This window comes from Drosophila innubila (assembly GCF_004354385.1).
Source record: "Drosophila innubila isolate TH190305 chromosome 2L unlocalized genomic scaffold, UK_Dinn_1.0 4_B_2L, whole genome shotgun sequence".
In the NCBI taxonomy this organism is placed as follows: Eukaryota; Metazoa; Arthropoda; class Insecta; order Diptera; family Drosophilidae; genus Drosophila; species Drosophila innubila.
In genome coordinates this window covers 13,101,393-13,122,057 of record NW_022995372.1, presented here as the reverse complement: position 1 = coordinate 13,122,057, position 20,665 = coordinate 13,101,393, and the positions used below count along the sequence as shown (strand labels likewise).

Genomic DNA, 20,665 nt, shown 5'->3' with positions numbered 1-20,665 from the left:
TCACAATTTTCAAACAGGCGACGAATTCAGCACAATAGCGTTGCCTTAATGTGCCTTAGTTCTCGCACCCAACCCCCTCCCACCGCACCACAATCAGAGTATGAAATTGCACGCTATCCACAAAAACATGCACTCAGATACATAATCCCCCGCGAGCAATATAGGCACCTCTTCTTCTTCATTGGCAAACTTTCCAAGCTGTTCGGTGGCAAAAGTTTTGACAGCCAATGTGGGTCAACATTTTGAAAGCTCGACATTCGACTAGCTGCGAGTTAAATGCTTCTATATGAATTAGCTCTTTTCAAAATTGAAAGATTTTTAGTTTTTACTATTGCGTATTTGATTTAATTTTATTATTGTATTCTGGAACGTTGGAAAATTTTCGCATTAACTCATCATTTCGAGGCCAAAGCGGCAACTTGGCGTATACGTATTGTGTGTGCGACTTGACAAAGTCTGCTACATTTTGTTTCACTTAGGAACTCTTCTCTGTCTCTCCCCTTCATTCTCTCGCTTCCATTTGCATTACTTGTTACAACATTGCCATTCTCTCTCGCAATTGTATTATCTAAGAGGACATGCGTCTCTGTTGTTATAGTGTTGTATATGTATTTATATGTTTACTTCTTGTTGTAAGTTCTCGCATATGCTGCAAATTTATGCAGCGTCAATTACAAAGTTTTTCCCATGTGGACGTATTTTCAGCATGTGTTAGTTAAGCCTGATTTATGTTGATTGGCGGGAGACAAGCACTCTGGGCACTCACACAACATATTCGTGTAAATTCTATGAGAAATGAATATACATATATAATGATATAAGAACAGGACTGAATTGATTAAGGTGTCCATGTTATTCAAGAATATAATAAGCTCTGACAATTAAAATAGCTTTCGAGATCTAGGAAGCCCTGTTTTTAAAAGTGTTTTCGTTTTTAAAAAAAAAAAAAGGTTAGTAAATTTTAAACTGCTATATTGTCCCATTGACCTTCAAATATCTGTATATTTGTGCTCAAATTTATCTGTTGCTTAAAACTATTTTATTTATTAATTAATGCTATTTAAATTAAAATTATAAATCTTAAATGAAAATTCATTCATTATTGAGTTAATAGTTGTGATATGGGATAGCAAAATTATATCTTGCATGGGTTATGTCCCACTTGTTGTTAGTTGCAACAGAATAGAGATGAAGTATAATAATATGGATCAATAAATGGGGATAATCAAACCTAACTTAGTTCGTAATTTCAATTTTTGCTCTCAACTTAATTTGTCATTTATATCTCAGTTACACCGTAGTATAAGAGCAGTTCCCCAGCGAGAGAGTACTACAAGCCATTGCTTCTTCTCATGAGACTCATAAAGTCAATCTTTCATTATATTTAACACGTCTTAAGTGTCAATTTTAGGGGGAGTAATAGAAAAGCACAACTGGATGTATACGCAAAACTAGCAGTTACCAAGAGCTTTAAAAAGATAGAAATAAACCGCAATGCACACAAGACAAACAGTTGCCAAGAGCTTAAATAAATGTCAGCCCTAAAACAGGTAAGTATTAATAACCCACAAGAGTTAGAGCGATAGAGGGTTTGCCCAGTCCAATCGTGTGAGATTTTGTAAGACAGAGACAGCGACAATGCCAATAGGTTGTATAACATCCAATACGCATTCTGAACAGCTGAGATATGACGTAATAGAATGTGGGCGAAACTATAAGCGATTAATGACAAGCAGTCAACTCACAAAAATGTCCCCAAGATTGGAAAAGCATTTGGCTGTGATAAAATCGCTGACGTCGGTATGGGGCCTTTTTTGCTTTATGTAATTTGCCAATATTACGGCTTCTATTTTAGCAACTTCAAGTAACACTCTACGGTGGAAAGCTGTCGGCAGCAACTAATCAATAAATATATTGCTGAGCTCGGCAGGAATCTGTCTTGTTTCTCCAATTCTCTCCCATACACTCTCTTTTTCTCTCTTCCTAGTCTATTGCGCAAGTACGCTGCAAATTGCCTGGAAGTTATTGGTGTATTCGCCCTGGAAAATCCGTTAGCATCCTTTGAATTCTACTGTGGGCTCGGCTTGTATGAATTAAGTTGAAATTAAAAGTTATTAAATAAATTACAAATATAATTTTTAATATTTACTTTTAGCAAAGTGCATAATTCTTATTTAAAAGTGGCCTACAAGACAAAAAACAACTTAGCTTAGACCAAAAGAAAATAGGACTTTTAAAATATATAATTAGAATAAAGAAGATTAGAAAAAATAAAATGATCAGAAAAAACTTTAAAGCTAAATAAATTAAATAAATAAATTTAAATAAATATTATTGTTCATGTGTGTTCCACAATTCTCTAAAGATTTTCTTGAGAATTGTAACGTCGGTTCTTAAAATATCGGTAAGTATAAGTTTATTTCAAATTTTCACAACATTTTAATGATTGACATATTCTACTACGTTTTTAAAATCTATTTTAGATGTGATGAATGAATATTAAAAAGCTATGACAAATTAGAAGCTTTTACTTAAAGAAATATATGATTGTTGGAACACAGTTGGAGAAGCAGTTTACCAACTGGGAAACCGAAACTGCTTGACATGCAGCTCACGCAAGCAGTTTAAAAGCCACTGAAAGAAATTGCAAATCGCAGCAGCAGTAGCGGCAGGAACGCCTGAAACCTTGAAAGCTTGCAGCCCAACTGTTTGTTGCTCTCCAACACCCGAGCCACCCTAGCGACCGGCTCAAATCTCGTCCATTGGCAGCACCCACAAGCCACAAAGTCCAGCAAGCCAAACGACAAAACGACTTCGTCTAATGTTCCAATGACGGCGACAACAACAGCCACGACAACCACGACGACAAAACGACGACGTCGACACCCAGCTGAGCAAAAGCTATGGGGCGGCAAAAATAAGCTCAGCTTTTAGTCTTTCCATGCGCAATTGTTTGCCCATCTCCACCCCATTCCAAACTGCTTGCCAGCACGCCTGTATCTCTGCCACGATTCGTCTTTGAATGCGAAAAGAAAGACGACCGCAGCCGAAGTTTAGCCGAGCGTTTCGCTCACTGCTGCAGCTGCGACGCTGGCGAAGTTTACGCTGAACATTGTCACTATCATTGGCGTTTTAACTGTGGACGGTTGCTACTCGCATTCGCTGGCGGATTAACGGCACATAGATATATATTTATATATATATATATTTATATATATATTCTACAAATATATATATACATATATAGAGAGTTGTTATGTACATGTCTGCGTGGACAAGAGGAGGCTGAAAAAGCAGCGTTCAAGAAAATCCATCTGTATGTGTGTTGTTGTTGGTGCGCCGTTGCGAAAAATACAACCAATTTTCATGTATTTGCACAAAACGTTGGTTACATAAAAATAAGAAAAAATCCTCGAGGTGATGATGCAAAAGTGCGAAGCGAAAATTAAAATCTATCTTTTCCGAAAAAAAAGCTGAAAAAACATAACGAATACATTAATGAAGAATATGCACAGCTTTCAAATGGTTTCCACATAATTGCAATCAAAAGAAAATGAAAATGAAAGACAGTTTCTATAGTGATTAAATGAACAGCGTTGGCAACGTCGACGCCAAAAGAGACTCGTCGAGGACACTGTGACAGCACCAGCAGAAAAAATATATCCTTGTAAAACTTATATACATACCTAAATTCGATTTTTTTTTCTGCTGCTGTTCCATAAAAAAAAACAAACTATAACGAAAGATTTTCAAATTTTATAACACAATAAAATAAAAAAAAATTCTAAACAAAAACTAATCTGGAAATACTAACAGAAAAGTGGTACAAAATATTACATAAATGATAACTCGAAAAGTAACATAATACTTACCTAATGACACATTAAAAGAATTCCCAGGCAACGCCTTTGACTATAAATGTTAATTATTTCGGAATAAACTCATTGTGATGCAGTGCATTCACTTCTCTAATCAATATGCTTATATAAACGTAGTTCACCCGGTTTAAATGCCAACAATTCATTTTTAGCACAAGAATTCCGCAATTGCATTAAATACAGACACACACACACACGCACACAATAGTTATGTATGTGTGCTTGGCTAAAAAGCATCGCCTATTTTTGTGCAAAATGCCATGCCCCTTTTGCTAGACACTTGCCCATCCTTTTTTTTCTGCCCGCTTTCTTCACATAGCCAACATTCATATACGGGCAAATAGCCACAGGCAGAGACGTAGTCATAGTCGTAGCCACCGCCGAGGCCACGGCTTTTTCGCCTCCTCGGACGCGTTGCGCAATGTTCGCTACCAAGTGGCAGCAACGTCGACGCCAACGCAGCCGGTGGCAGCGTTAAAAGTAAGTCAAGCAATGCGAATGCGTGAGAGCGTCGCTTGTGTCTGCCTGCGTAACTGTGTTAGCAAGCAAAAACAATAAATACAAAAAAAAAAACAAGAAAGATAATCCCAAAAGAACAAATATAATTCAATTTTCAATGATAAGCGAATGTCATAATTATCATTAGCATATTCTTTAAAGTATTGAATTAATTTTTTGACATATATTTTATAATTGTGGGGCATTGATCTCATGTATGGGCATGTCATATCATATTAAATCCTGCTGATTTCTATTATTGCTGCTTTTTGGGGGGATATTCCCAGAGCTATGTTGGCTGTCATTAAGCTGGCGCCCAGCTGTCAACTTTTATGGCATAGCCCATCTTGAATTGGTATTCCGTACAATTCCAAAGCTGCACCAAAAAACCTTCCAACGCCTCTTCCAGCCTCTCTTCATCATTTTCACTCTCTCTCATTTGTGGCTGCCCTCTCTCAATCTCAATGCCGCTCTCCCTCTATCTCAGTGGTCTCACTGCGCAAACTCTCTTTGGCTTGGACAGCTTTGGATGAATTTTCAGGCTCCTCGTTCGAGATTACATAACAGTTGGCAGAGTGTGTGGCTAAAATCGGTAGGCGACTGAAATTTGTTTTCACATCAATGGTAAAAGAGTTGACCAAATTAGCACAATTAATTAGGCAAAATTCAGAAAAAATTCAGATAAATTAACAGCGAGTGTGTTAAACTGATTAGCAGTTGGCAGATTCTTCTTTAATGTGCACTTTTTGCCACTTTTCCCAGTGTGTCCTTGTGGAAAAAAACGGAACAACAGCTTCAAGCACATACTACAACGAATTCGTTCCTCTTTGGCCAAATGTAGTTGTAATGTTTATATAAGCTGCAAAATTGATTATGGTCCAAACAAATGAGTTCAATTACCTTGAGCAAAAAAAAAAAGAAGGATTAAGCTGCTTAACAACTCGAAGATGATATAAACGAATATTAAAATTAAAATTTAATTAATAAAATAAATTGTATTCTGTGCTAAATATTGACTATAAGTTTAAGGACATTTCTCAGAAGAAAGTCAAATTTATACAAGAACTATGTGTGAACTTTCGTTTTTTTTGCTTACCTTTTCACCTCCCAACAGGTGGTAAAGCAGTCAAAAACTCTCACTAATTACTCATATTCATAATCCTTATTTCTATTTCAGTAACCAAATAAATTTTAGCGCAAATCTTAACACAATACTGCTACGAACATTCAAAAAGCAAATATAAAAATGTTGTACCAACGCAGTTGATTAAGACAAACACAAAAAACAAAAAACCAAACCAAACAAAACCAAATATAATAAATAAAACAAATAACAACCAAAACCAACACTAAATAAATTTAATAATAAAAGTATTCATAACAATAAGCGTTTAAGCCCTAAGAACTAATAGTTTAAAAGTCTAACTGACAGACAGACAGACAAAGAGAGAGAGAGAGAGAGACACCCTCCTTTGACCTGGTGCAACCGAAACTGAACAGTACTTAAAACCAACACAAAAAAAAAACAAGCTCGAAAATGGCCGAAAAGAAGATTGGTGAATACTATTCTCCGCCGCCAAAGATGGGCAAATGGGAGGGTTTCAGAAAATTCATATGGAACAGTGAAACTAGCCAATGCCTTGGACGCACCGGTTCCAGTTGGGGTAAGTACCGAAACCAACTAAGCATATATTTAATATATATTACGAGTTTAAGTCCAAAAATTTGCTAGTTGCCCCTTCATGTTAAATATTTCATATAATATCTATTATTTTAATATAAAATCAAGACATAAAAAAATAATTTAAGTGTTTGATTTTAATGTACATATATTTTCATGTTTTGCTACTATTACGTTCTGTTCAGTTCATGTTTACATATACGTCAACTGTCATCAATGAAATCAATCAAATTGCGCATACGCCGCATATGCCAGAGTTGTGGTAATTGCTACATTTCTCAGGGGCATCCAAGGGCAAGTATAGCTTGTAATAAACTCAAATTCAAAACTGATTCGAAATTGTATTGATTTAAATCTGACAAAAGCTATGCCTATTTTTATTCGATATAAATTTAAAATATAATTTAAAAAGCTTATAAACGTACTTCAATTATTTTATATTCTGAGACCATTTTAATGGGGAAGTTAACTGATATGGGACGCGGTAAATAGAGATAGTCAGTGCTTGAACTTGCAAGTATATTGGTACGTGTTTATATTTAAGTTCAACCTTCGTGTTTACGTTCTTAATGCGTATCGATCCAATGGGCTCATTTCGTATGCCATGCACAATAAAAAGTCACGTACTTTTTTGGGCCAGCAAATTACCTGCCAGCACTAAATATAGAAACTAATATTGCAGAGCCAACAATTAATCCAGTGCACATGCGCTCAGTTCATCAGTCAGTCAAATAGTCAGTCAAACAGAAGTTATAGTTAAATTTTGTAATAGTAATATTTGTTGCCAGCGATTACATAACAATTATATCAATTATATCCAAACAGGCAGTCCATTTTGCCAAAGGGCGTAGGGCGTGTACTTTTGAGAGATAAACCATATTCTAAGTGGCCAATGACGGTTCAACTCGCATACTCTTACAGCAACCAATTTCATATGACTAATCGTTTAATTTCGTGTGTAAACGCCATGACAACGCTCAAAATGTAAAACTGTCATAAATTCTTTATGTCCCGAGCGAAAGACGATAGGAAATAGATAATAAAAACAAAGACAATTTGGAATTTATGATGTATTTAAATATTGTTGATTTGCGGCCTTAGATAAAAATAGAAATATCAAATGGATATCGCTAAAATAAATAGCAATATTGATTCCAACTGATATGAACTACTTGTAATAAAAAACTATTAAAATGTTAAAGATTCATTAAATTAGAATTACTCAGCAAAAATAATGTTTTTTATAATTATTATAGTATTATAACAAAATTAATTGATCAAAATCAAACATTTTAAAACAAAAATACAATTTTTAATTTACTGGTGGTACTAAAAAATAAACAACCAAAGTCAAGTTCAAAACTAATCTATACAACAATTATGTCAAAATAACTTATGGTTAAATAGGATTTGTAAAAGAAACACGTTCAGCTGCACAGGCAACTACGATTTGTGTTGTTAATATGCTTTTATCATCAATTTATATCATACGTGTTATTTGACTTTTTATTTATACGAGAATACATATATTACCCGCTCTCAGGCCCACCCCATCTATCTTAGCTATCGCCGCTCCATCATTCAATTCCAGCTGTCTCAGCTTCACTCCGTTCGGTTCAGTTGAGACACGTGCTAGTTGTTGGTTTATTTTTAGCTCTCTCCTTGGGGATTGGTTAGTAATTTTTAATGGAATTAAATTTTTGATGCTCTCGCATCGTTTGACAATATTAAAATATTGATGCTATTGTCAAACGATGCTCGAGACAAAGAGGAAAACGACGGATTGGTAATTACGAAATCATACTGTCACCAATTGTATTCAAAAATTATAATGCAAATGTTTTACATGTACCAGTGTCTATCGAGTTCAGTAAATAGATTTCAGTATTGCAATACGAGTTCCTTCTTTTCAGCCTATTCAGCTTAAGTAGACCCTCTATTTGCTTAACTCATAGTTTACCCTATTCTGTCAACACACCTTAATACAGAGTTCTTTTTCAATTGCCTATAACCCAGTTTAGTGGCACAGGGGGTATACGAGACCTGCACTATCATTCCGTGCAAAGAGAAACAACTCAACAAAAATCAATTCTAACCTCATTCCAAAGCATGTTGTACACAGTTGCAACTGCAGGAACGACAACGAAAAGTGCCACCCAAAGCTTAGCGCCAAAATGTGGGCGGGGACACATAACATTTCAGCCTGACATGACACGAAAAAGACTTTGCCTTGTCTTTTAACGTAGTTGTAGTAAATGCTCTTGTTGTTGTTGTCGTTGTTGTAGTTGTTGCTACTGTTGCTGTTGCATGATTGCTTTGTCTCTAACCTACTTAGTTGCAAGTTGTGCTGCTTCTTCAGTTAAACACTTAACACGCCCCCAAACACGAATTCTCTTTACCATTTTCCACATACAAGTGTTGGTAAATACGTTTAAAGTCTGGAGTCGTGTCTATAGTCATGGCAACAAATATTTCCCTTGCTTAAACTCAACAATTTGTATGTAGCTTGATATTGCATTCTTAGAACTGCATTACTGTAAGAATAAAGAGATAAATAACCCAATGAATTCAACCAATGAGGAATTAATAAGATAATCAAGTCTGTTACGCATTACAATTAATGAACACAATATAAAATAATTAAGCATTGATTGGGACAAGATAAATGAATAAATCGAATTAATGAGACTGATAAAAATGCATTGTACCTTGTTAGAGAGGGGTAAACTATGTGAACCTTAAATGTATAATATTTCAGTAATAGTTCTCCCATCATTATGATTATCTTGTATAAGAGCTGGATATCAAATGACGATGTATACGAAAAAGTTGCATCTAAAAAACAACAAGACAAGTAATTGCAGAAAAATAAATGCTATTGTTGTTTTCTTTGCAATAATGCAGAACTAGTTACAGGTAGCTACTTTATTAAAATGATCTTGTAAAAACTCTGAATGTGCTGTAACACATCAACTTCTGTCGTATAGTAAAATGCAACAAAATCAAAGCGAATCAGAGTACAAATGTTTCAATTGTCGCCCAGCAAACCAATTGAAAAGCAATCATTTCAACCAGCCTTTTATCATGACATCAATGAGCTCAATTCGAGACGATGGAAACATACGAGATACATTTTTTTCATGAAGGCCCCACAATTTGCACTGACCCATCAAATTGAGCGGCGTGCTAAATATTGTGCCAAAATCCAAGGCATTTGAATTAATCAGATGGACACTAGTGAGTCTGTATGTTGTTGACCTCCATAAACTGACGGTCTGTTAAAAAATTTGCACTAGAAAAACAATTATCCAATCGACACTCCAATTAGCATGTGCTTCACAACCCTATTGCTCAAGTGCATTTTAATGAGCTCAAGATTTTCTTTGTCTCATCTCAGTCATCTTGTCCCTTGACTGAAAGATACATAAGAATCTACAAGTTTTTTTCTAGAAAACCTACAACTTTCAAAGAAATTAATTAAAAACTATTAAAACAGAAAGGAATTGTTGTGGTTTCAGAATGTTTACTCTGCATGAAAGACCAGAGCTAGCTTACGAATAAACAACTATTAATTCATACTTGTTCCGAGAAAAAAAGATATTTCTATTTTTAAAGCGAAAATATCCTTTGGTTATTTTAGAGTTGTGAGTGTTGCAATATGAATATTAAATTCTTTGGAAATAAATTGTACGTACAAAAACTGAGAGAAAAATGCTTGTGGCTAACTCATAGTTATGATTACTTTTCCAAGTATAAGTACTTTATATACATTCATGGAATAACAGAAATTTCAGAGAAATTATGAACTAAGAAATAATTCATGAATTGTTATAAATTTTTTTTAATCAAAGCTGTTTTATATTTTATAATCTTTTTCAATAGTGATTGATGATTTTATTTTAAGTATTCATACAGAAAAAAGATATAAGATGTGTCAATTTAATGAATTTTATCAATGAATTTATATTTAATTTTATCGTGCATGTAATTTTAAAAATAGATGTAAGTGTCTGTGTATGTATGTAAGTGCTTTTGTGCAACATACCCCGAGGCGTTGTGATTCCTGATGTTGACAGTTGCATTTTCTGCTCCATTTTACTGGTCATTTTCCGTTTTATTACGTGATATCTGCTGTGTGTGTGTGCATGTAATTTTCTTATTTTTCTGCAACTGTCAAAATTTACACAAAGCCCTGCTGCAGAAAGGTAAAATTGAAACTAGAAATAAAAAAAGAAGAAGAAATGGCCGCAATTCATTTGAGTGTATGTAAATACAGTATGCAGCTATAGCCCACACATACAAATATCGCATTCACACACAAGCACGCACACAACCACAAGCAGCTACTCACCAATACAAGTGCAGTTCGCTACAATTTTGCGGCAGTTGTGCAAATGGCAAAGTTCAGGCGAGAGACCTACAAAGCTAAAAGGGGAATACACAGAGAGAGAGCGAGAGTGAGAGAGCGAGAGAATGAGAGGAAGCAATGGCAAAAGAGCGAGCAAAGTGTTCTGCACTCAGAGAGTCCGCGCACAATCCTGCGTATACTTAATGTTCCACTGAGACCTGCCAGGTGCTCAATACCACACATTGACATAACACATACTCACACACTTTTACATAGCCACACAAAGTAGAAAAAGTGGGAGAATCTAGCGTAAATCAATCGTACCTTAACGGAGTCCCCACTTAACCAAACTAAAACCGGAGAAGGCAATGCTGAATCGAGCCGCTGCCTGGCAACTATTTCTAAATCAAATCAAGCCAAAAATCTCATTTACCATTTACAGACTTATTTTTCGTGACATGATGATAATGCATAATGTCCTGCAACTATGCATATTTATATATTATATGTTATATCTGATCTAAGAATGCTTGTATATACATTTATGTAATGATATCAGAAGATTTAATATTATTAATTTCTTATTTCAGTTAAATTGACATTAAGGTTAGGCATAGTTAGTATTAAAAAAATAATAATATAAATTTATACTTAGTACAACCGTTGTTTAATTCAGCGATCATCACAAAAGTTGCTGAAAATTATATAATTTCAGAACTTTTTCTCAATCATTTGGCTGTCATTTTGATTAAGATTTTAATAATATAAAGTTTTTTAACTTGATTTATTTATATGGTGCATTAATATGAATATATCTGACAGTATCTTTTTTTAAATTATAATTTAATAATATATAAGTGCGTACATATCTTTGAATAAACCATAAAAAGTATGGCCTTATAAAGTACAACGATTTAAATACATTATTAGTAAAATATTGTAGTTTTGCAGTTTGTTTTCAAGTATGAGGTACAAATGGAACAGCTGTTTTATCAAGCAAAACTAACAAAACAAATTTGAACAGCTTAACAAGACCACACGGCAGCTCTTTTATTCGCCCCTTTGTCATCCCTTTAACATCCTCCGCAAAACCGAAACCGACATTCGCAGTTACAAAAGCCACTGCGACCGCTGAAACCAGAGAAACCAGCTCGTTAAGTGCAGAAATTCACTTAAGCATACATACACACACACACACTTATATCCTTATATATGTATAAATATGTGCCACTTGGAAGTACAATAAGAATATGTTGAATAAAAAGCACAACCAACTGCAAAGGAGCCCCTCGTTTCTTGTTCCTTGTTTAACGACTTCTTTCAGCGCCACAGCACAAAAGAGCATGAAGTTAGCTTCAGTGTTGCCATGCAAACCTGATTTGTATTTAACTGCCTACAAATAACGTAAGTGAATTACGTAAGGCTTTTCATTGCTTTACTCTGTTTTCCGTTTTCAATTTGAACGCGCCAATTGACATGGGAACTGAGCATCTTTAATTGTAATTGCAATTGTAAGCATAAGAATAAGCATTAATTGTAACTATGGCCAGTTTATATAATCATTCATATGAATATTAGTACAAATAATACAAATTAGAAAAAATTTTTAGCCCCCATCGGATATAATACCATACCATGTGATGCAAGAAAATCGAATTTTTTAGCCTGTTTTTGACAATCTCTGTTCCAACTGTCATGCCATAAAGTAACACAACTTATGGTCCTTTAGATCTCTGTTTTGTTTGTCTTCATGTATATATTTGAAAGTATGTGTGTATATGTATGTATATGACCGTGAGCCTCCTTTGTCAGTGACAGAAGGGAGACTGCATCTTAAATAGCTTGTTGGGCAGAATTTTTAAGGCGCATGCCCCATTTTGTATTGCCAATACTTACCAACTTGCCAACTAATTGACCATGAGAAGAATTAATGTTGCCAGCGTTTTCGAGCGAACTTGGAAACTAACGAGTTGCTTATGTATAAATGAAGAAATTCGCTTAAGTATCCAGTTTACTTTAATGATTGATGTATGTTTGATGAGAACAAGGCGCTCGAAAACCTTTGCTTTTTCGGCTTCATGTTGTATTTTTTATATCAAATGGCTAATGCTTAAATTTCCTTTAGGTGGATATTTTGGTGTTTTTAAATGAATTTATCTGAATCTATCTATAAGTCCTCAAAGTCATTTTATTTTCATACTTTTACCATTCCATTATTGGGAACATAAGGGATTCCCACGTTTCACACAGCTCTCACAGAGAAGCCGATGATTAATGGCTTAACAAATTACGACAATGTCAATGTCAATTCCGACACACTCGTATATCTGTCTTCATAAATTATTTCATTTATGAATAAAGCCCGCAGCCAGTTTGAGGCCTTATGGCGTATACGTAATTAAGTTGAGTTAATTGAAACACTAACATTGACGACAATCCAAAGCTGCGCGTTATCCATTTTAAATTAAAAGCATTACTAAAATAGTCGAAAAAACTAAGAGCGTGCGGCAAAATGAGAGAGAGAGAGAAAGCTGAACAGATGACCACAAAAAAAGAATAAGACAATAGAAAAAGTCACTTTCTATTATATAAAATGCGGAGACCTTTTATTCAATCTCAATTATAAAACGGAAATGTCAAAATGACAAACCAGTCAACTTGCTGTACAAGGGTATTGGTTGTACACACCCCCAAATAGAGCTAGTGCCAAGAAAATGTCAAAGGTCGTGCATTGTGTAACCTGCGTGAAGTGGACTCAGAACACAAAGGGGAAGTAAGGCCGACAGCGAGCTATCCGTGTTGCCAGCCCAAAAAAGCTGAACTGGCCAATTAGCCAAGGGCACAAACGACATTTGCTGCAGATACTTTATCTTCGAAAATATGTAACGTATGTAAAAAAAAAATCTCGCTTTTAAATGCAGAAAAGTTTAAGATTAGTTTCAAGAAATTTTATAGGTAATAATTATAAAGGGGTAGAGAAACAGAATCTGATACAAATCACTCTTGACATATTCAAAATATTTTTATTTTTTCCTTATGTTAACATATTAAAGCATCCATAGTTGCAAAACACGATTTAAAAAAATAAAACGCAACTTTTAATCGTGTATGCAACATTGTGGTAAACATTTAAACGACTTTATTGACCTCAACTTAATTAAGTGTTTAAACCATTTAATTTGGTTTTTGTGCAATCTGATCTATATATTAACAATGGCATTTATTTCTCTTTCTTGCAGCAAAAATTTTACTTTTCTACATTATATTCTATGCGGCGTTAACCGGATTCTTTGCTGCCATATTTGCTGTGTTTTATCAAACGTTGGAGGCTGATAAGCCGAAATGGATGCTTGACAATGGATTGATTGGATCAAATCCAGGTTAGCATATATATAATTCATTAAAAGTAATAAAGATTATTTCGTGACTTATGAAGTAACTACTAAAATCAATAAATAAATTATAAACCATCCAATGATTGTCCGACTTTCATCTGGAGAAGTTATAGAATTAAATTCTCAACGTTTTTGTAACATAATTTCTTACAATCAATCTAATTTAAAATATTTTCATATTATTAAAAAAAAAAGGTAAATTTTCTTTACTTTTCTGTCTTTCTGAATCAAGAAAGACTTAATCAAATTTTGGAAATGGCACGCGTAATTCACAAATACGTATTTCATATTCATAAATCCCACTAAAAATTCAAAGTCCCGCCTGTGAGCACGCAACCAGAATTTAAAATATATGAATAAAACGCTGACAATTTAATTAACTAATTGGATACGATATACAGCAAAAGGAGAAGCAAAATAGATTTCAACACTTTTTCGCTTTTCTTCTTTGACAGGACTTGGCTTTCGACCAATGCCCCCAGAGGCGAATGTTGAGAGCACATTAGTTTGGTACGAATCATCGAAGGAACATAACTATAAGTATTGGGTTGATGAAACTGCACGATTTCTGAAATGTAAGTACAGAAAAGGAATTTCTCAATCGATTTAACTTTAACTACTACTATTCAAGGCTGCAAACCGGCTCTGAACCAAAGCATTGCTTTCTAATTCTGGTTTGCAGCCATGTTATTATTTTTCTTTTATTTTATTTTTCTTTCAAAAATTGGTTGGTTAAACAGTTTTTTAATTAAACTTTAATCAACTGCAGTTTTTGTCTATTTCATTATTTATATTTTTAAATTGTACAAATTTTTCTTACATACTCACATTTGTTTTTTGCCAATAATCTATACTACAGATTACAGTAAGTGAACGGAGTTTTCTTTTAATCCCTCAAACTCCAGAGAATTTATTGCTAAACATGATTGCTAACTTTAGTTTGGAGAGTCGAATCCAAGTGAAAAGCTAAGCGATTAAGCTAATCGTTATCTTTATTGTATTTAATATGCTTAGCTTATGATGATGTACCTAAGGAGAATCAAGTGAACTGTTCATTCGAGAATCCGCCAACAGGCGGCAAAGTATGCGGCGTTGAGGTTCACAGCTTTGCGCCCTGCACTATCGATAATAATTTTGGCTATCATGTCTCAAGGCCCTGCATATTCCTCAAGTTGAACAAGGTAGGTTCCTTGAAATATTCAAAAATTAAATCTGAATTAATTAAATTGAAAATTTAGATCTATAATTGGGTACCGGAAATTTACAACGATTCAACGAAATTGCCCGCTGACATGCCCGAGGATTTGAAGCAGCACATCAAGCAAAAGCAGACCCTACGACCAAATGAGGTAGACTTGCTTCTATCTATTGATTATTTGTCGTCAACATCGTAATCGGAATTACTTATTTTTCTCCATTTAGATTGGTGTTGTTTGGGTATCGTGTGAGGGAGAAAATCCTGCCGATGTGGAGAACATTAAAGCTCGTGATTATTATCCCCGCATGGGTTTCCCCCATTATTACTTCCCGTTCAAAAATGATGCTGGCTACATTCCGCCAATTGTTGCTGTTCAATTTACTGTTGAAAGTAAGTAGTTTATATCATGCTCATTACTATTTTACAAACAAATATTCTTTGAAGATGACATTTATTAATATATATATATCATATTAAGAACTCTCATAATTTGTGTGTATTAGGTCGGAATATGTAGTACAAAGTAGTAGATATAAAATAACATAATAGAATTACAATAATTTAAGAGTTTTGTTCTACATACCTTAGGAAACAGGAAAACGCTCATAGAACATAATAAAAAATATTAGATTGCCTAGAAATTTAGTTAAACTCATACCAAATGTCAAATGTAAGAGCTTCCTTCATTCTTCTACTAAGGAAATGGAAATGCAAGCGACCCGAAATAGAAAAAAAACAAACAAAGACAAAGCATAAATATATAAAGAAACCCAGTTTTACGGTACAATAAACATTAAAAGAGAGCTTCATGGTTTTGAATGCCTGAAGATGGATAACGTTGAAGGAGGAGCCTTTCGAATAAGGAATATAATTTAGCAAACATTCAAAATGAATGGGTATAGTTAATTTTTCAACCCATTAATTCGCATCTGAGAGCAGATTTTAAAAGGGTTAATAGGAGGAACATGGGATAATGGGATTAATTTTAAATAGAAATTAGTAAATTATTCGGAAAATGAAACCAGATATAAATCAAAATTAATGTTTTCTTACAAAAGAAGCATATGAGTGTAATTAGAAAACTCTGAAATTCCATTTCTGCGTCAATTGATTTTCTCTCTTGATTTTCTACCTCTTTATCATCGCTAGCCGGCGTCTTGATCAACATTGAGTGCAAAGCCTGGGCTAAAAACATTCATCATGATCGCTCGGATAGGAGAGGATCCGTCCATTTTGAGTTAATGGTCGACTAAGAGAAACGCAATGGAACAGTATCATGAAGCAGCTTCACAAGCTACAAAGAAAAGCAACAGAAAGGAAGTACGGCAAGGCAGTGGAATGAAGGAAGGAAGGAAGGATGTTCAGAGGAAAAAATGGATCCGATAAGGGATGCAAGTGGAGGTGGCTCGAAATAGGCATACAAAAAATGAAGATTAAGATGAAAGTTAAGCAAAGTCACGTTTAATAAAAAATATAAACGGTGACAAACCACACACAAAAAAAGTAGCAGCAAGAAAACCAAAAAAAAAAAAAAAAAAGAACAAAGGCAAAATAAAAGCTAAAGTAATATAATAATGAAAAATAAATACAGCAACAACCAAAGAAAAAAAACTAAAACAAAGCTACAAGAATAAAAATAAAAGCAAAAAAAAAATAAATAAAAATAATATTACTAAATCTAGCGCTAAAATGCTAAAACTACCCAACGCTATCAAAACGCCCACACTCAATTACACACATCTACACAAACCCATACACATACAGACGAAAATACAAACTTAATTTGTTAGGAGAATTTTATTTAGTTAACAATTTAGGCAAAATAGAAAATGGTTAAAATTGGCAAGTCACATAATTTAGCGCAAATATGATAATAAACAAAAAAAAAAGTATAAATAAAAACAAATTGTTGTTAACAAATTCTGTTTTGTTTTTGGTGTAATTTAATAAAGATATAAACGACAAACAGCGCAGCGAACAAATTATAAAAAAAAAATGAATGCAGCAACTGTTCTTAAATCAAGGAGACACGTGTTATAAAAAAAAATTATTTATATTTATAATATTTAAAAGAAATACTTATATATATAAAAAGAAAGCTAAAAGATAATACATACAAAATTGGAATGCATATATAAACACAACATATGTATACAAACATACATAATTGCATACATTAGTTCCAAAATTCCAAAGACCCAATATAATTTGTTTAAATTTATTTTAAATTTAAACAGGCGACATTAATTTCATAAACAGCAAAATCAAATCATAAAGAAATGTATAACTTCATATTTCTAAAGCAAACATAACTGTAGAATAAAAAAAAAAAAAACAAGTGAATGAGAATAACTGCAAGGCAAAGTAAAAGAACAAGAAAACCAAGGCGCAGAATATTTGATACACACAAAATAAACAAAAGCATATAAATGCAAAGAAAACCACAACAACACATTTAAAATTAGTACTCTTCACTTATTATGAAAAAAAATATAACAAAAAAAGAAAAAAACAAAAAATAAACAAGATCATTAATGTGAAAATTGCATGAAAATAAAAAGAAATATACCAAAAAATAACAACAACAAAATACAACAAAAATACTATAAAATATAATAACAATTGAGGCAAAACCGATAAATATAGCTGAAAGTAAAGTACAGAGTAACTGGTTACAATAAAAACAAAAAGAGTATATAACATTAAAATATATTATGTATACAAAGGAATCCCAAAGAAAGAATAATAATAATAAAACAAACTAAATAACTAAAACCCTACCGTTTCGATATAACATTTTTAACAACCATCTCTTAGCAGACGTAAAACCTGAACACAGGGGCGATCCACTCAAATGACCCGCAAAACCAACTGCAACCGAAAGAAAGATAAAATGAAAGAAAGTGAGGACAGCTGCAATTCCTACGACACTCCCTACCATCCACTGTTTAGAAGTATTTCAAAATAGTTGGATTTTTTTGGATTTCTCTTTCGTAAAAATAATTTTTAATGATTTATTTTACTCTAAAAAGTTACTTTATATCTTCAAATTATTCAGTTTTTAGTAAAGACATATTCATTTAAAGGCCCCATCTAACTAAATAACTTTCTCACTCTCTTGAGACCTTTCCCCACCCCACATAAAAAAATAAAGAAAATAAAAGAAACAAATTTTTTAAAAAATCTATAAAATCGAATAAAAAGCTTAATCTCTTAAATGGCATACTAAGCTTTATAACTAACCCCCTTTTACCATCCACTTAACTAGTGCTAGTCTTAAGTGTAAGAAGCAAATAAAAACCAAACCCAACCAAAAACAAAATGATTATAAAATTAAACATGAAATGTTATAAAGTTTTGCTACAGATGAAGCAGTCTCTAAATAATAGTTTAATGGAAAATGTTATACTTAAATATATATTATAAATATATTATTATAAAATAAAATACATTTATTAAATGAATTTAAAAGTAAAGCAAAGTCATAGGCAATTCTGGTTGAATGTTCCCCAAATAAAAGTGGGTTACCCTTGTCGTCTGAACTAACCTAACCGAACAATTGTATAACCTTTTTTCATATAGATTTCCTATTAATTTTGCAATTGTTTTAATACATTCCATAATTATTTCAGCATAAATTGTAAAAATTAAGCATTATATTTAATTGAAAGTAAAAAAACTCCGAACAAGTTGCGATGAAGTTACTTCTAAAATTTTAAGAACTTTTAGTATTCTAAATGAAGAATTCCAACAACTTGTTTGCAACATAGATTTCGAAAAGAATTTTCTAGTGCATGTTTTACAATACATTGAAACAAATTACAAAAAGCAAAACAAAGCAATTAGTTAAGTAGTGAAATAAAATGCTGCAGCTTGCATTAAGCAAAATATGTAAACACGAGTTGTGAGATAACTCAATTTTTTGGAGCAGTCGCGGGCAGCCGTAAAACTTAAGAATAAATTAATTAAAAAATCCCATAGCTATTTGTGAGTTATATTAAATTGGATTGCTTTGTTTTTAAACAGAATTTCTACGCACAAAATTTCACTTCAACAATTGTTTTTCGACCGGGCAAAGTGTGTTCCCAAAACCGCCGATAAATATTAGTAGTTTATATAGGGTAACAAAAGCTATAAAAAATATATAAATTTAAAAAAAAGTATAAAATATATATAAATATAAAAACTGCCAAGTAAATGTTTGACCCTCTAGCGCGTGTATTCAAATTTTCAAATGTTTATGTAGAAAAATTGGATTTAGAATCTTTAAATTTCAATTTAATTCATTAGATATCGGCCAATAAAAATTTATTTGCACCAAATGCTTGCAGATCCAAACGGTTGCATACTTTGTTGCACAATCTATTAGCATGCGGCAACTACTAGAACACACTTGAAAAACATATTTAACAAGAATATATATGTATAAACTGCCATTTTTTACACCAAGTGTATGGAAAAAAAAAAGAACAAAGAAACAAACACGATTCATGTGACTCTTTTGTGTGTAAACAGACAACTTACGTAATTAGCACAAGGCAACTACAATAAATGTACAATAATTCTCAAAACGCATCTTTTACTTTATTCAGCAATTTCACAACAATCTACAATTAGTTAACTAATGCTCACAGCTTTGGAAACACTTGAGAGATAGATGCTGCTGATATTTCTAAGACCAGTTTTGAAACTGGTTCGAAAAAATTCTTTTTCAAAATGTGGCAGATGTTTCTTTGGAATTGTTTGACCAATTTAATAAACTAGTTCCACGTTAAAAATTGACTATGAATTGTTCCAAATGAACTTTTCAATTAGTTCGTTTAGTTTCAGTTCATTCGATTTTTCAAATCTACTCAAGTTGCCACGACACGACTGAGTATTCATGATAGATAAAAAGACACTGCCACGCCCACACAATTTGGCAAGTATTCGAAAGATTCCAACGGAAGAAAAGCGTGAAGTATGCAATTTTTGGATCATTATTTGCCCGAGACCTCTCTCACAACACGTGCAAAGCAGCGAAAAATAGAAAAAAAAAATGTTTTGGAAAAACTAAAAAAAATAACAAAGAAGAAACAAAAAAAAAAATGGAAAATAGCTTACAAAATTTGTTAATCTTATTTGCAATCCCATTTGGTTAAAACATTTAAAAAGAAAAACAAATTTGAAATTATTTATTATTTTAATACTATATGTGTAGAATTAAGAAATGTAACATCACGGTATACAAATATGTATGCATATGTTATATATATGGTAAACAGATGAAAATAAAAGAAGTATGTAAACTATACCTAAGTACGATTACTGCATATTTTTATTTACAATAATAAACCAAGAACGTTAATAATATAATTTTGTTCAGAAAATACCACAGAACCTACAGTTGCTTTTCAAAATGGTAGAGAACTGGTGCGATAACATTTTAATTATATGCGAGCTACAGCAAGACAGTTGCAGTTAGTGAAAAACGAATCAATAAAAATACATTTAGTTTGATCTAATTCTGAAATTTATTTAAAGCAAAAAAAAATAAAAAGAAAACAAATGAGAAACCGAACAGAATTGCTTTAATTTAGACTTAAAAAAAAAATTTAAAAGAAAATAAATTATAGATAAAAGAAAACATTCACAAGAAAACAAAGGTCATGGCAAAATAAAAAAATA

The 20,665-nt window shown here is 32.8% G+C and overlaps 1 protein-coding gene across 7 annotated transcripts; it reads left to right on the top strand.

Moving 5' to 3' along the window:
* The first annotated feature begins 3,092 nt into the window (after nt 1-3,092).
* LOC117782215 (sodium/potassium-transporting ATPase subunit beta-2) lies at nt 3,093-20,043 on the top strand. Of its 7 annotated transcripts, none has more exons than XM_034619235.1 (8): nt 3,093-3,145; nt 5,554-6,040; nt 13,645-13,785; nt 14,256-14,375; nt 14,815-14,981; nt 15,039-15,149; nt 15,223-15,388; nt 16,148-20,043. In XM_034619235.1, exons 2-8 carry the CDS (start codon nt 5,914-5,916, stop codon nt 16,249-16,251), a joined length of 936 nt encoding a protein of 311 aa, XP_034475126.1. In that variant the 5' UTR covers nt 3,093-3,145; nt 5,554-5,913; the 3' UTR covers nt 16,252-20,043. The 7 variants fall into 7 exon arrangements, with proteins under 7 accessions (XP_034475126.1, XP_034475131.1, XP_034475127.1 ...); XM_034619240.1 differs by having other exon boundaries at nt 3,124-3,145; nt 5,572-6,040; XM_034619236.1 differs by lacking the exon at nt 3,093-3,145 and adding an exon at nt 3,248-3,316.
* Nucleotides 20,044-20,665: the final 622 nt, after the last annotated feature.